This window comes from Vidua chalybeata, chromosome 15 (assembly GCF_026979565.1).
Source record: "Vidua chalybeata isolate OUT-0048 chromosome 15, bVidCha1 merged haplotype, whole genome shotgun sequence".
NCBI classification, from domain to species: domain Eukaryota; kingdom Metazoa; phylum Chordata; class Aves; order Passeriformes; family Viduidae; genus Vidua; species Vidua chalybeata.
In genome coordinates, this window is record NC_071544.1 from 15259091 (window position 1) to 15270259 (window position 11169).

An 11169-nucleotide genomic window follows, 5' to 3' on the forward strand; every position below is an offset into this window, starting at 1 on the left:
GCTGGAGAAACGGGGTCTCAGCTTGGTGGGAGTGCAGGGAGGCAATCCTGGGAGGATCCCAGAGTCCCCGCGGGCGCGGGTCTGCGCTCACCGGCACCTGCCGGGGATGTGCTGAGGTGTCCCCGCGGTTTCCGGAGGAGCCCCGGGGCAGGGGGGGGTGGCGGTCGGACGGGATGGAGGGGATGTCCCCGGCGGCCCGTCCCGCCCCCGTCCCGCCCCTTCGGCGGAAGAGAGCGGGGCCGTGTTTCCGGGGGAGAAAGGGGGAGCGGCGGGCGCAGCCAGCGTGTCCCGGGGCCGGGGGGCCGGGCGGGCGCCATGGGCCCGGCCCGCCGCAGGGACGCGCTCCGGCTGCGCGGCGGAGGGTGAGCCCGGCGGCACCGGGGGGTCCTACCGGGGGCTGGGGGGGGGGCTTGGGGGACCCCATCGCGGTCTGGGAGGCGGGGATCCCACCGTGCGCTGACCCCACCGTGCGCTGACCCCGCGCCATCCCGCAGGTCGCCGCCGCTCCTGCGGCTCTTCCCCGGCCGCCTCTCCGCCTTCCCGCTGTTCCTGCTGGCGCTGCTGCTGGGCTTCGCTTCGCTGCTCTGGCTCCAGCTCAGCTGCTCGGGCGAGGGGCCGGCGCCGGGCGGGCAGCACCGGGGGGTTCCCCGGCAGCCCTGCCCGCCCCCCGCGCCGCCGCAGCCGCCCCAGGAGGAGCCGTCGTGGGGGCCGCACCGGCTGGCGCTGCTGGTGCCCTTCCGAGAGCGCTTCGAGGAGCTGCTGGCCTTCGTGCCCTACATGCACCGCTTCCTCAGCAAGAAGAGGATCCGCCACCACATCTTCATCCTCAACCAAGTGGATCATTTCAGGTAGCGTCTCCCTGTGCCGAGGGGGTGCTTCCCGAAGCTCTGTGAGTGCTGGGAGGGTGTTGTGGAGAAGCGGAGGACCAGGGCAGCGGGATGTCAGGGGCAGTGTATGATGCTCCCTCCAAAGCTGCTCATTCTAGAGCTCAGAGATGGACAAAGTGGTGGCTTGCTTCCTTATTTTTTAGCAAGAATAGAATCTCAGCATAGAATCCTTTATCCTCGGGTATTTCAGCTTTCTCCCCGCTGTCACGGGTCTGCAGCAGCAAACATATGGGGACTCTGGAAGTCAAAGACAGGCCACGGGGTGTTTGGAAACGCTGTCACCCCCAGCTCACTGTGCAGGGGTGCAGTTGCAGGATGGAATGCTGTGTTTGCATATGTCCCTGTCTGGGGACCGGTCAGACCATGGGCATTGATGATTGTGGCAGGGGGATGTGTGGGGACAGTGGCTGCTGTGCGTGGCACTGAGAGCCCCCAGTCCTGTGGCAGGTTTAACAGGGCATCCCTGATCAACGTGGGCTTCCTGGAGAGCGGCAACGACACCGACTACATCGCCATGCACGACGTGGATCTCCTGCCCCTCAACGAGCACCTGGACTACAGCTTCCCAGAGGCAGGGCCCTTCCACGTGGCATCCCCTGAGCTGCACCCGCTCTACCACTACAAGACCTACGTGGGCGGCATCCTGCTGCTCACCAAGCAGCACTATGAGTTGGTGAGCTCCTGGGTGGGATGTCCTGGACAGCTTGGAGCAGGAGCTATGACATTATCATGGTGAACTTGGGAAGTGGGGACAGGAGTCAGAATGGTTTGGGGACAGAGCCTGTGGTCTGAGCTGCTGGGGGGCAGGACAGGGGAGGCTGGGCTGGTGTCTGCTCCTGTGAGGCTGTGGAGTTGTGCTCGACCTTGGCTGGTATGGTGCTGCTCTTGTTCCAGTGCAATGGCATGTCCAACCGCTTCTGGGGCTGGGGACGGGAGGACGATGAGTTTTATCGACGTATCAAAGGAGCTGGTCTCCAGGTAAGGGGTTTCTGCACTCTCCTGGCTTGAAATTGCCCTTTTTTATGTGTCTTCACCTGGCCCCCAGTGTGGCTACCCAGTTTGGGGTCTGGGGAAGGCAGCCCTGCGCTCCAGCCGCAGGTGCAGGAGTTTTCCAGTAGCTTTACGGAAGCCCTGCTCTTCTCCCAGGTTCGTCGTCCCTCTGGAATCACAACTGGATACGAGACTTTCCAGCACCTGCACGACCCAGCCTGGAGGAAGAGGGACCAGAAGCGCATCGCTGCGCAGAAGCAGGTGAGACCTGTGGTCAAGGGAAACCACAGGAGATTTGGGCTGTGGTCACCACGTGCTCCCAGCCCTCCGTGCTCGTGTCCTTCTCTGCCAGCTCTGGCTCCCTCCCTGGGCACTGGGTGCTTCCTCCTTCCAGCCTGGGCCGAGCAGTCTTTCTCTTCCTCAGGAGCAGTTCAAGGTGGATCGGGAGGGAGGCCTGAACAACGTGAGGTACCGAATCGAGTCACGGACAGATCTGAGCGTGGCAGGAGCCCCTTGCACCGTCCTCAATATCTTGCTGGACTGTGACACAAACGAGACCCCCTGGTGCACGTTTGGCTGAGCCCATCCCCACGTGCCAGGCGTGTGCTCTGTGCTGGTGCCAAGGCTCCCTGGCTGCCGTGCAGCTGCCTGGAGCAGGCAGGGATTTGCAGCGGATGAGCAGTGCTGGCGAGACACAGAGGAGCAGAAGAGGCTGAGAACTGGACTTTGCTGGGAGCAACAGAAGAGGCTTAGAGTGGGACTCTCTGGTGTCGCTGCAGGCGCTGGTGCTGCCTCCCAGGGCAGGTGCAGGAGGTGGCTTTCCTGTGCTGGACATGGCTGAGCTGCCACGCAGCTCAGAGGACAATAAAGAACTGTCAGGGCACCTGTGAGTTGTGAATGCCCTGAGCTGTGCTGGCACTACTCCATTTTCCTGTTCCCTTCATCTTCCTTCAGCACACCTGTTCTGGCTTGGCCCCAGCTCCTCTCTGTGTGACAGGTGAGCTCTGAGCTGCTCTGGCTCGGAGGCCAAGCCAGTCTGAAATGAGCTCTGAGAGAGATGCTGCCTCTTCCAGCTGCCAGGTACCCCCAGGGCTGGGCTGTTGGCATTTCACTGCAGGAAGTGGTTGTGCTTGAGCCATGCCTGAGCCCCACATCCACAGCACTGCTGGATGTCAGCACTTGTAGGCCAGGACCTCTCTGGGGTGAGGAGGAGAGTTCTGGCTGTGCTTTCCTTTCCTTGCCTGCCTTCTGTGGCCTGTGCTGTCTCAGCCTTTCTTGGGGGGGTTGGGAAATCGAATGTCTGCCCTGGGGTCTTGGCACACGTTTTGGGTGCTGCTGCCTCCTCAGGCTGGGTAGACCCAGCTGAACAGTCAGTACCACTCTGTTCAGCCCCACCACTAGCACTGGCACCAGCCCCTCTTCATTTCCTGGCCCCTTCTGTCCTTGTCTCCTGCCTGCCACTTCCTGGAGTGGTTGCTTTGCATCCCCGGAGAGAAGCTGTTGCCATCCCGGAAAGATGAGTAGCTCCAGAGAGGAGGGAGGGAAAAAAGCATCGGAGCCAAGAGTGGGGCTCACGTACCCTGTAAGGGCTTGGGATGGGGTGTCTGGTGGGATCTGGTGCCTTCTGCTCTCTGTGCTGCTCTGGAGCTGGGAGAGGAGTCTGAAGCCCTTGGACAGAGTGTCAGGGGCTTCCTCTGAGGCAGGGATTGAGGTGCTGGTGCAGGGTGGTGAGGATCTGCTTTGCATCATGGAAGCAGCAGGCTCAGCCTCGGGGCGATGTGGGGCTGTGGTGTCCAAGAGCTCCCGGTGGCCTGTCCAGCCTGGTGGCTCCAAAGCAGCTCTGGTATCTGGCATGAAGGTGCCGGTGAACTTGGACAGCTGGTGCACTTCTCCATCGGTGTTTTCAGGACCAGTCATGCCCTTGCTGTGGGCAGCCAGAGGGAGATACCGGCCCAGCAGCCCCACTCCTGCCTCTCCATGGCACGAGTTTGGGATCAGCCATCTGTATGGCAGCCCCTTCCTGTTGCCTGAACCGCAGCCAGGGCTGGCGGAGGCAGATCAAAGTATTTCTCTGCGCCGTTCAAAATAGATGACACAATTTGGGGCAGGTTTCGTAAAGACGAAGCTGTGCAGAAACAGAGAGCATATGTGCACCTCGCACTTCGCTCAGCGCTCCAGGCTCCTCTCCCGCTGCCTGGCAGCTATTTCTCAGCTCTGCTCGCAGCCCCCTCATCCCCCGGTTGCTTTTGTGGAAGAGGCACCCTGCTGGAGACCCGGCTTCCTTTTATAGCCCTGAATGTGACTCGGAGGTCGCTCGGCTCTGCTCCCCCCACACGCTTCGATATCGGCAATGGCCCAGCGGGAGGGGGTGAAGTTTTTCCCCATTGCCTTTCCACAGATGGATCGCACCCTGCCTGCTGTCCCAGGAGCCCTGCAGAGCCGAGCCAAAAGCCTCCCAGTGTTCTCATGCTCTCAGCAAGCCTGAGGAGAGCATCAGGATGCTCAGGGGCAGAGAGGGCCCCTGGAGGCCCAGCCCTGCCCCTCTGTGACCCCCCTTCAGTAATTGGGGTCCCAATTACTGTTAGCAAGGCCACACGCAGGCACAGCAATTGATGGCTTTTATTGCCAGGTTGTTATAAAGTGGATTGCTCCAGAGCTGTTTGCTGTTTGCTGGACATGTGAAATTGCTGTAGTATCTTAAAGGGGGGCAGTGGGGGTGAGGTGAGCAGAGAGAGGGGACTGGGGAAAAAGTCAGAGGAAGCTGAAGCATCTCTGCCTGGAGGAGGTGACATCCCTGGCTGCTGGAGTGACCCGGGCAGGGCCAGGCTCCGGGGCCCTGTGGAAGCTGCTATCCAGGCAGACGTGCTCGGGGCGTGCAGCCCGCGGAGGAGCAGGAAATGGGGCAGACGGGAAGGAGGGGTGCGGCCGTGACCAGCACCCCGTGCAGCCACCCAGCATCGCTGCAACCTGCCCGATCCCAGCCCCGTGGGATGAAGCCAGTGCCGGGGCGGCCCTTTTGCGACTGAGCCCCAGGCAGAGGGCCGGGGCATGGCAGACACATTCCTGAGGCCAGCAGGACGGGACATGGCACCGTTGGGAAGGGCTCCCTTGTTCAGAGGCCACGCGTGCTGGTGCCGCTGGGCACAGGAGCTGCGGGGAACGGGGGCTGAGGCCCGAGGGAGCGGAGCGTGCCTTGGCAGCGCACCCAGGACACTGCCAGCATGTGAGCCCGGCGAGCAGGGACCGGGGACACCGTGTGTGTGTGGGAGAGCACTGGCAGCACAGCTTGAGGACTCGGGTGTGCGGCGGAGGGAGCTGGCAGCGAGTGGGGTGCGAGCACACCCATACGCCGGGCTGGGGACGGGCGGTCCCTGCCCGGGGACAGACGGGCACCGCGCCGTGGGACGGAGCAGGGCTGCGGCAGGTGTCCTGCTCCCAGAGGAGGCCGGGACACCACTGACCAGGTCCAGCCCGTGCCGGGATCCTCGCTCCCCGCGGCTGCCAAAACCGGCTCCAGGCCAGGATGTGATTCAGAGGGATGAAGCGTGTCCCGTCTCACTGGCGCCAGGCCAGGCGAGAGCCCCACGGGGGTACGCCGTGTCCCTCGGGCTTTGTGAGGCTCCTGCCCGCCCGCGGGTGCTGCTGTGAGGGGGGGCACACGGGGTTGCCCTGCTAGAGGACGGCACAGAGAGTGTTCCATGGAGTCGAGACCCCTCTCCACGCCGCAGGTACGAAGCAAACTATTTCTCTCCACCCTTGGTGGGCGATACCCGGGAATACCAGCCCGCCTGTTACCGGGAGCCGAGCGGCGCCGGTGCTGGCGGTCCCGGAGCTGTAGCCGGGGGGATTTGCGGGGCTCTCCCCGCCATTTGGGGGGGGGGGGGGGTTCCGCGCAAGTGGCGGCGCCGCACGCAGCCAGCGCGCCCTGCCCCGCCCCGCCCCGCTGGTGGGCACGGCCAGGCCGTCCCCCTCCTTCCTCCTCCTCCTCCTCCTCCTCCTCCTCCTGCTGCTGCTGCTGCTGCTGCTTCCCGCCCCTCCCGTCCCGCCGCCCCCGCGCCGCGATTTGCCGGTGCCGGCTCCGCCCGCCGCCCCGCGCGGCCGCGGCCGAGGGGCGCGTTCAAACGCGGCGAGGGAAGGAGCGCGGAGCGGAGCCGTGCGGGACCGCAGCGCCGCCGGCATGGTGAGTGCGGGGCCGGGCGGCCCCCGCCGCGCCCCATCCCCCTCCCCCGTGCGCTGCGGCCAGCGGGGCTTTGTCCCGGGCTCGGCCCCGGGCACCGACTGCCCCCTCCGCCTTCTCCGTGCCGGAAATTCCGGCGGGGCTGCGGGGAGGCGCGGAGGGGGCTGCGCGGGGATCCGTGCTCGCCTCCCTCCAGCCCTGCCGTTCCTTCCCGGGTGGAATGGGAATGGGAAAGGGAAAAGGTTTGTGGCCGTATCCTGCCTGGGCACGGCCGGGATTGGGAGCAGATCGCGAAGGAGCCAGGCTGGCCGGACCGGTGTTTTGCCGCCTGGAGGGTGATCCCCTCCCTGCCGCAGGCAGGACACCTTCGGGCTCCCCCGGCGTTTCCCAAACCTCCCACAACCTGACCTACTTCCTCGGCCGCCTGTGCCAGGAGGAGCCGCTGCGGGGCTCGGCCGAGCTGCTCCCCAATGCCGGGGGCTGGATGTGCATCCAGGTCCCCCCCCCCCCACCCCCCCACCATGGGAACATCCACGTCCCCTATCCCCGTGCGCGCCCGGTGGCACCGCAGGCAGCCCCGATCCTTCCAGAGGGTCCATCCCTGGTGCCCTTCGTGGGGTGCCGGTGCCCGGAGCAGGTGTTGGGCTCGCAGAGGGAGGTGACAGCGCAGGCCGGGAGCTGTCAGACAGGTTTGTGCGTGGCAGCAATTAAAAGCGGGGTGTTTGTTTACCCGGCGCGTGGTGCTGAGAACCAGGGCAGCTTCCTGGGTGTAACCCGGCCCCGGAGCCCTCGGCGAGGCTGGGAGCGGTGCTGGGGGCTCTGCCTCGCCCCTGCCACACTCTCTATGTCCCCTGCACTGGTGTGAGGCCATCGTCCCCCTCCCTAGCTCTGGGGAGCCAGAGCCGAGGCCGAAGGCATCCTCTCATCCTTCCTCCCCCGGCCACCTGCGCAGGAAGCTGCATTGTCCCGTCCGCATCCTGCCCCTTCCCACCGCCCTCACGCCATGTCCGGCCACGGGGTCCCGGCACGCACGCAGCAGCTGGGCTGTGGCCGCCTGGTCCCTGCCTGGTGCTGGGGAGGGAATGCGTGCGGATGGAAGGGGCCGTGTGGAGCTCGCCCTGCGAGCTGCAGGAGCCCGTGCCGCCCGTGCTGCGCGGGAAGTGTCCCCGTGGTGCCGCAGAGGTGCCCGTCCCCTGCGCGCCCCGGCGAGGCCAAGCTGGTGGGCATCCCCAGGGGCATTTTGGGGAGGTCTCCAGAGGGTGTCCGGAGCCGGAGGTCCCGGCGGGGAGGTTGGGTGCCGCCGGGCCGGGGCTGGCGCCAGGCCTGGGCAGGTGCTGCCGGCTCCCGAACTCGCCCGCCTGGCTGGGCGGCAGGTGCCTGTTCTGGTGGCGGCCCCGGCCGCGGGCGGGAGGTGGGGCTGGGTGTGGGAGGAGGCGCTGCACCATGGTGGGGGCAGCGGCGGGGAGCCCCCGCCCCGTGCGTGCTGTGCCCTGTGCCCCGGGAAGCTGCACGGGAGATGGCAGATCCACCCCAGTGCCACGAGCCCGTGTGGGCCCTTGGGGCTGGCTGGGCCAGGGGGTGCCGGGGGTGTGTCCCGGCTTCCCTGACTCTGTCTCTTCCCCGGCAGTGCTGGTTCTGGGCTTTTCTCTAAATCTCCATGGCAGCAGCACAGGGTCCTGTGACCTGTGAGCCCGACACCCGTGTCCTCGGCACCTACCTCTCCTCGGAGCCCGTCGGCGTCGTTGGCAGCATGGGCAGCGTGGGCAGCCTGGTGGAGAAGCAGGATCTGTCCCCCCTGGAGCTGCGGGCCCCGCTGGGCGGCTCGCGGGGGCTCCGGCAGCCCGACGGGTTGCTGCGGAAGGGGCCGAACCAGCGGGAGCTCTTTGGGTACCTGCACGGGGCCAAGAAGGAGACGCGGGCGGAGCGGAAGCACCAGACGCCGGGCGCCTGCTACAAGCGGGACTACGAGAGCGACCGCGAGAACCGGTCCCCCGAGCGCTGCTCCCGCGAGCATCACCGTGGGGCCGACTTCTCCAAGAGCTCCCTGCCAGAGCGGGGCCGCTTCGACAAGGTGAGGCTGTGGGGGTCTGAAATACAGCCTGGTCTGCGAGAGGATGGGGATGGAGCAGGATGATCTGCACCCCCCTGGATGTGATGTGGGGATTTGAGGATGTTCAGGGATATGAAGCTGGGAGTGTGGGGGTTCTCTCTGGCTGTAGAGGCTCATGCTTGACCTTGCTCTTGTTTTTCAGTGCCGTATCAGGCCCTCGGCCTTCAAGGCAGTGGCTGGGAAGGGGCTGGTCTCCATGCAGGGTCTGTCCTCATCCAAGGGGCAAAAGTTGTCCAAGAGCAATGGGAGCCTGCACACGCTGCTGTCGCAGAGCAGCACGGCGGCCCCGCAGCACGGCCCGCTCCGCAGCCACCTGCTCCACGCCATCAGCCTGGATGAGGCCTCTGACTCCAGCCACAACTCCATCCAGAGCTTCCCATCCTACGGCTCCCGCCTCAAGCCTGCCCAGAGCCAGTTCAGCGCCTCCATGGGCCACATCAACCACATCGGGGGCTCCTTGGACAGGGTTTCCCGGAGCCCCAGGGATACCCTGGCCCCTGAGAAGATGCCCCTGTCCTGCAAGAGCATGGCCACCCTGAGCAGGCTGCAGAGCCCTGGCGAGCCCCCACCGCCGTACGAGTTCTCCTACTCGCTGGAGGACGCGGTGAAGCAGCTGGAGGACCGGCTGCAGGAGACGGGAGGGGAGCTGCGGCAGCTCAAGAGGAGCCTCAGCGAGACTGAAGACCCCTTCACACAGGTGAGCCGTGGGGCTGGGGCAGTGCTGGGTGCCCCAGGCAGGGATGTGGGGGTGGAAGGAGCAGTGAAGGAGCTGCTGTGGCGGGTGATGGGCTTGGAATGCCCAAGCATGGGAGGATCAAATATCACAGGACCTCTTGGGGTCCCTCCTGGGGCTGCAGCCTCTCACCAGTGTCCACCTGTGCTGGCAGGCGTTTGAGGACAAGCAGCGGCTGTGGCTGGACGAGCTGGAGGACCTGAAGCAGATGTACATGGCCCGGCTGCAGCAGGTGATGCAGCAGGCGCAGCGCGGGCAGCGGGCGCTGCAGCTGCAGCTCTACAAGGCGCAGCAGGAGAAGAAGCGGCTGCAGGAGGAGCTGAGCCTGCAGCAGTGCCAGTGCGAGGAGACCAAGCTCCGGCAGCCCCAGGGCGAGCATGGCAGCCCCAAATTGGAGGAGACCAAGTGGGAGGTGAGTCCCCTTCTTTCCTTCCTTCCTTCCCTATTGCCACCCTCCTGGCTGTGGGGCTAGGATGGGGACAGCAGTTCCCTGCTCTGGTGTCACTCGGGGTCACAGTACGGGAGGGATGAGCCACGTCTGGTGCTTATGATCTCCATGAGGACAACTTGGGCTGCTGCCACCTCTGGGGTCCTGCTCCCCCAGCCCTTCCTCACTGCTCGCCCGTGCCCTGCAGGTGTGCCAGAAAGCAGCGGAGATCTCCCTGCTGAAGCAGCAGCTCCGGGACACCCAGGAGGAGATGGCTCAGAAGCTGGGGGAGATCTTCAGCCTGAAGACGCAGCTGCGGGAGGCCAAGGCAGAGGTCCAGGCCAGGGACTCCCAGCTGGCACAGCTGGCAGACTCCTTCCAGAGCCCCCCGGAGCCCAGCACCTCGCTGCCTCTGGGCGATGACCCCATGCCGTCGTGCCAGGACTTCCCTGGCTGCGAAACTGATGACTCCAAGTGCCGGGGCCTCCAGAGCGACTCGGCGGAGCCCCTGGAGCGGCAGGTGGAGTGGCTGTGGGCAGAGCTGCTGCGGGAGCGGCGCCAGGGCCAGCTGCAGGCTGTGAACTTTGAGCTGGAGAGGAAAACGTGGCAGGAGGAGAAGGAGAAGGTGCTGCGGTACCAGCGGGAGCTCCAGGCCAGCTACATGGAGATGTACCACCGGAGCCAGGCGCTGGAGCGGGAGCTGCGGCAGCTGCGGGCGGAGCCCAGGGATGTCAGGATCGATTCGCCCTGGATCGAGCGGGTGGAGTCCTCCAAGATCTGAGGGGCGGGATGCCAATGGGACTGAGAAGGGGGAAGGTCTCTTGCCGCTGCAGTGGGACGATCTCAGGGTGTGCACAAGGACTGGCCCCGCTCGGTGCTGCCCTGGGCTGAAGGACCGATTGCCACAGGGGAGCTTCTCCTTCTTGCAGCACTTCAGGCCCTTCTGGTGGGGGTCTCTGGAGGGCAGGGGGGTCATCTGTGCCAGGGCGGGGGTCTTGCATGTGCCCCATGCTCTGACTCCAGGAGTGTTTGCCCTGTGATTCCTTCTGCCTTGCGGGCAGAAACCAAGCACCCTGTGAGACATTCCCTGTCCCTCCTGCTCTGCTGCCCCTGTTCCTACAACCCAGTAACTTAATGTCTTGTGAGGAGCAGCTTAAGCCCTGTCCCCCACCCCACTGCCTTGCTGCGGGAGTTGGCAGCTACTGTTTGCAGTGGCTGCCTTGTCAGCAGGGCCCTGGGGCTGGTGGTGCCTCTGGGCAGGCAGAGGAGGAAACCCCGAGGAGTTCTGGTGCTGCTGGGAGGGGGCAGCTGCCCCAGCAGAGGTGCTTCTCGTGTCCCCAGTGTGGAGCTGCTCTGCAATGGAGGTGGTTGGTTGGTGCAGCTTTCTTCGGGCTGAGATGGGGAAATGCCTTGTGCAAGGAGGGATGGGAACTGGTGCTCTGCCACACTGGGAAGAACGGGGGTAGGAGAGAGGACTGGGGCATGTGCCTGAGCTGGGGAAGAGGCTGGGGTCTCCCCTCCCAGGGGAGATGAGGGGGAGCCCAGAGATGCTGGAAGGAAAGAGCCCTGCTCTGTGTGTGTAACAGAACCGTGAAGGCCGGGCCCGGCTCCGCACCCCGTTCCTGCAATAAACCCGCATTTCTCTCTCCTGGCCTCTGCTCTGCTTCCCTCGGGGTCGGGGGGCTCCGGCCATGAGGGTGGGGGTGAGGGGGATGGTGTGGGGCCGGCCCGGGCCTGCCCGGCGGGCTGGGCGGTACCACGGGCGGGGCATGGCCGTGAGTCACGGCTCCCGCCGGGGCAGCCTCACCCCCGCCCCCGCTGTGCTTTAACCCAGCCACGGACCCC

The 11169-nt window shown here is 65.5% G+C and overlaps 2 protein-coding genes across 3 annotated transcripts; both read left to right on the forward strand.

Annotated features, from left to right (window-relative positions):
* The first annotated feature begins 273 nt into the window (after nucleotides 1–273).
* On the forward strand, nucleotides 274–2798 carry B4GALT7 (beta-1,4-galactosyltransferase 7). The gene is made up of 6 exons (XM_053956624.1): nucleotides 274–362; nucleotides 495–848; nucleotides 1335–1560; nucleotides 1782–1865; nucleotides 2034–2138; nucleotides 2302–2798. The coding sequence occupies exons 1-6, from the start codon at nucleotides 316–318 to the stop codon at nucleotides 2455–2457; spliced, it is 972 nt and encodes a 323-aa protein (XP_053812599.1). The 5' UTR covers nucleotides 274–315; the 3' UTR covers nucleotides 2458–2798.
* Nucleotides 2799–5259: 2461 nt separating this feature from the next.
* N4BP3 (NEDD4 binding protein 3) lies at nucleotides 5260–10972 on the forward strand. 2 transcript variants are annotated; one of them, XM_053957001.1, is made up of 5 exons: nucleotides 5260–5605; nucleotides 7682–8125; nucleotides 8307–8861; nucleotides 9052–9309; nucleotides 9533–10972. In XM_053957001.1, the coding sequence occupies exons 2-5, from the start codon at nucleotides 7712–7714 to the stop codon at nucleotides 10103–10105; spliced, it is 1800 nt and encodes a 599-aa protein (XP_053812976.1). In that variant the 5' UTR covers nucleotides 5260–5605; nucleotides 7682–7711; the 3' UTR covers nucleotides 10106–10972. The 2 variants fall into 2 exon arrangements, with proteins under 2 accessions (XP_053812976.1, XP_053812975.1); XM_053957000.1 differs by lacking the exon at nucleotides 5260–5605 and adding an exon at nucleotides 5949–6057.
* The last annotated feature ends 197 nt before the right edge of the window (nucleotides 10973–11169 follow it).

Bases quoted from the DNA above. Each gene is read 5' to 3' on its own strand.
- N4BP3 (XM_053957001.1), top strand. From the start codon at position 7,712: ATGGCAGCAGCACAGGGTCCTGTGACCTGTGAGCCCGACACCCGTGTC. The intron at 8,126-8,306 runs GTGAGGCTGTGG...CTTGTTTTTCAG, and splicing joins AGCGGGGCCGCTTCGACAAG to TGCCGTATCAGGCCCTCGGC. The intron at 8,862-9,051 runs GTGAGCCGTGGG...CTGTGCTGGCAG, and splicing joins CTGAAGACCCCTTCACACAG to GCGTTTGAGGACAAGCAGCG.
- B4GALT7 (XM_053956624.1), top strand. From the start codon at position 316: ATGGGCCCGGCCCGCCGCAGGGACGCGCTCCGGCTGCGCGGCGGAGG. The intron at 1,866-2,033 runs GTAAGGGGTTTC...CTCTTCTCCCAG, and splicing joins TCAAAGGAGCTGGTCTCCAG to GTTCGTCGTCCCTCTGGAAT. The intron at 2,139-2,301 runs GTGAGACCTGTG...TCTCTTCCTCAG, and splicing joins GCATCGCTGCGCAGAAGCAG to GAGCAGTTCAAGGTGGATCG.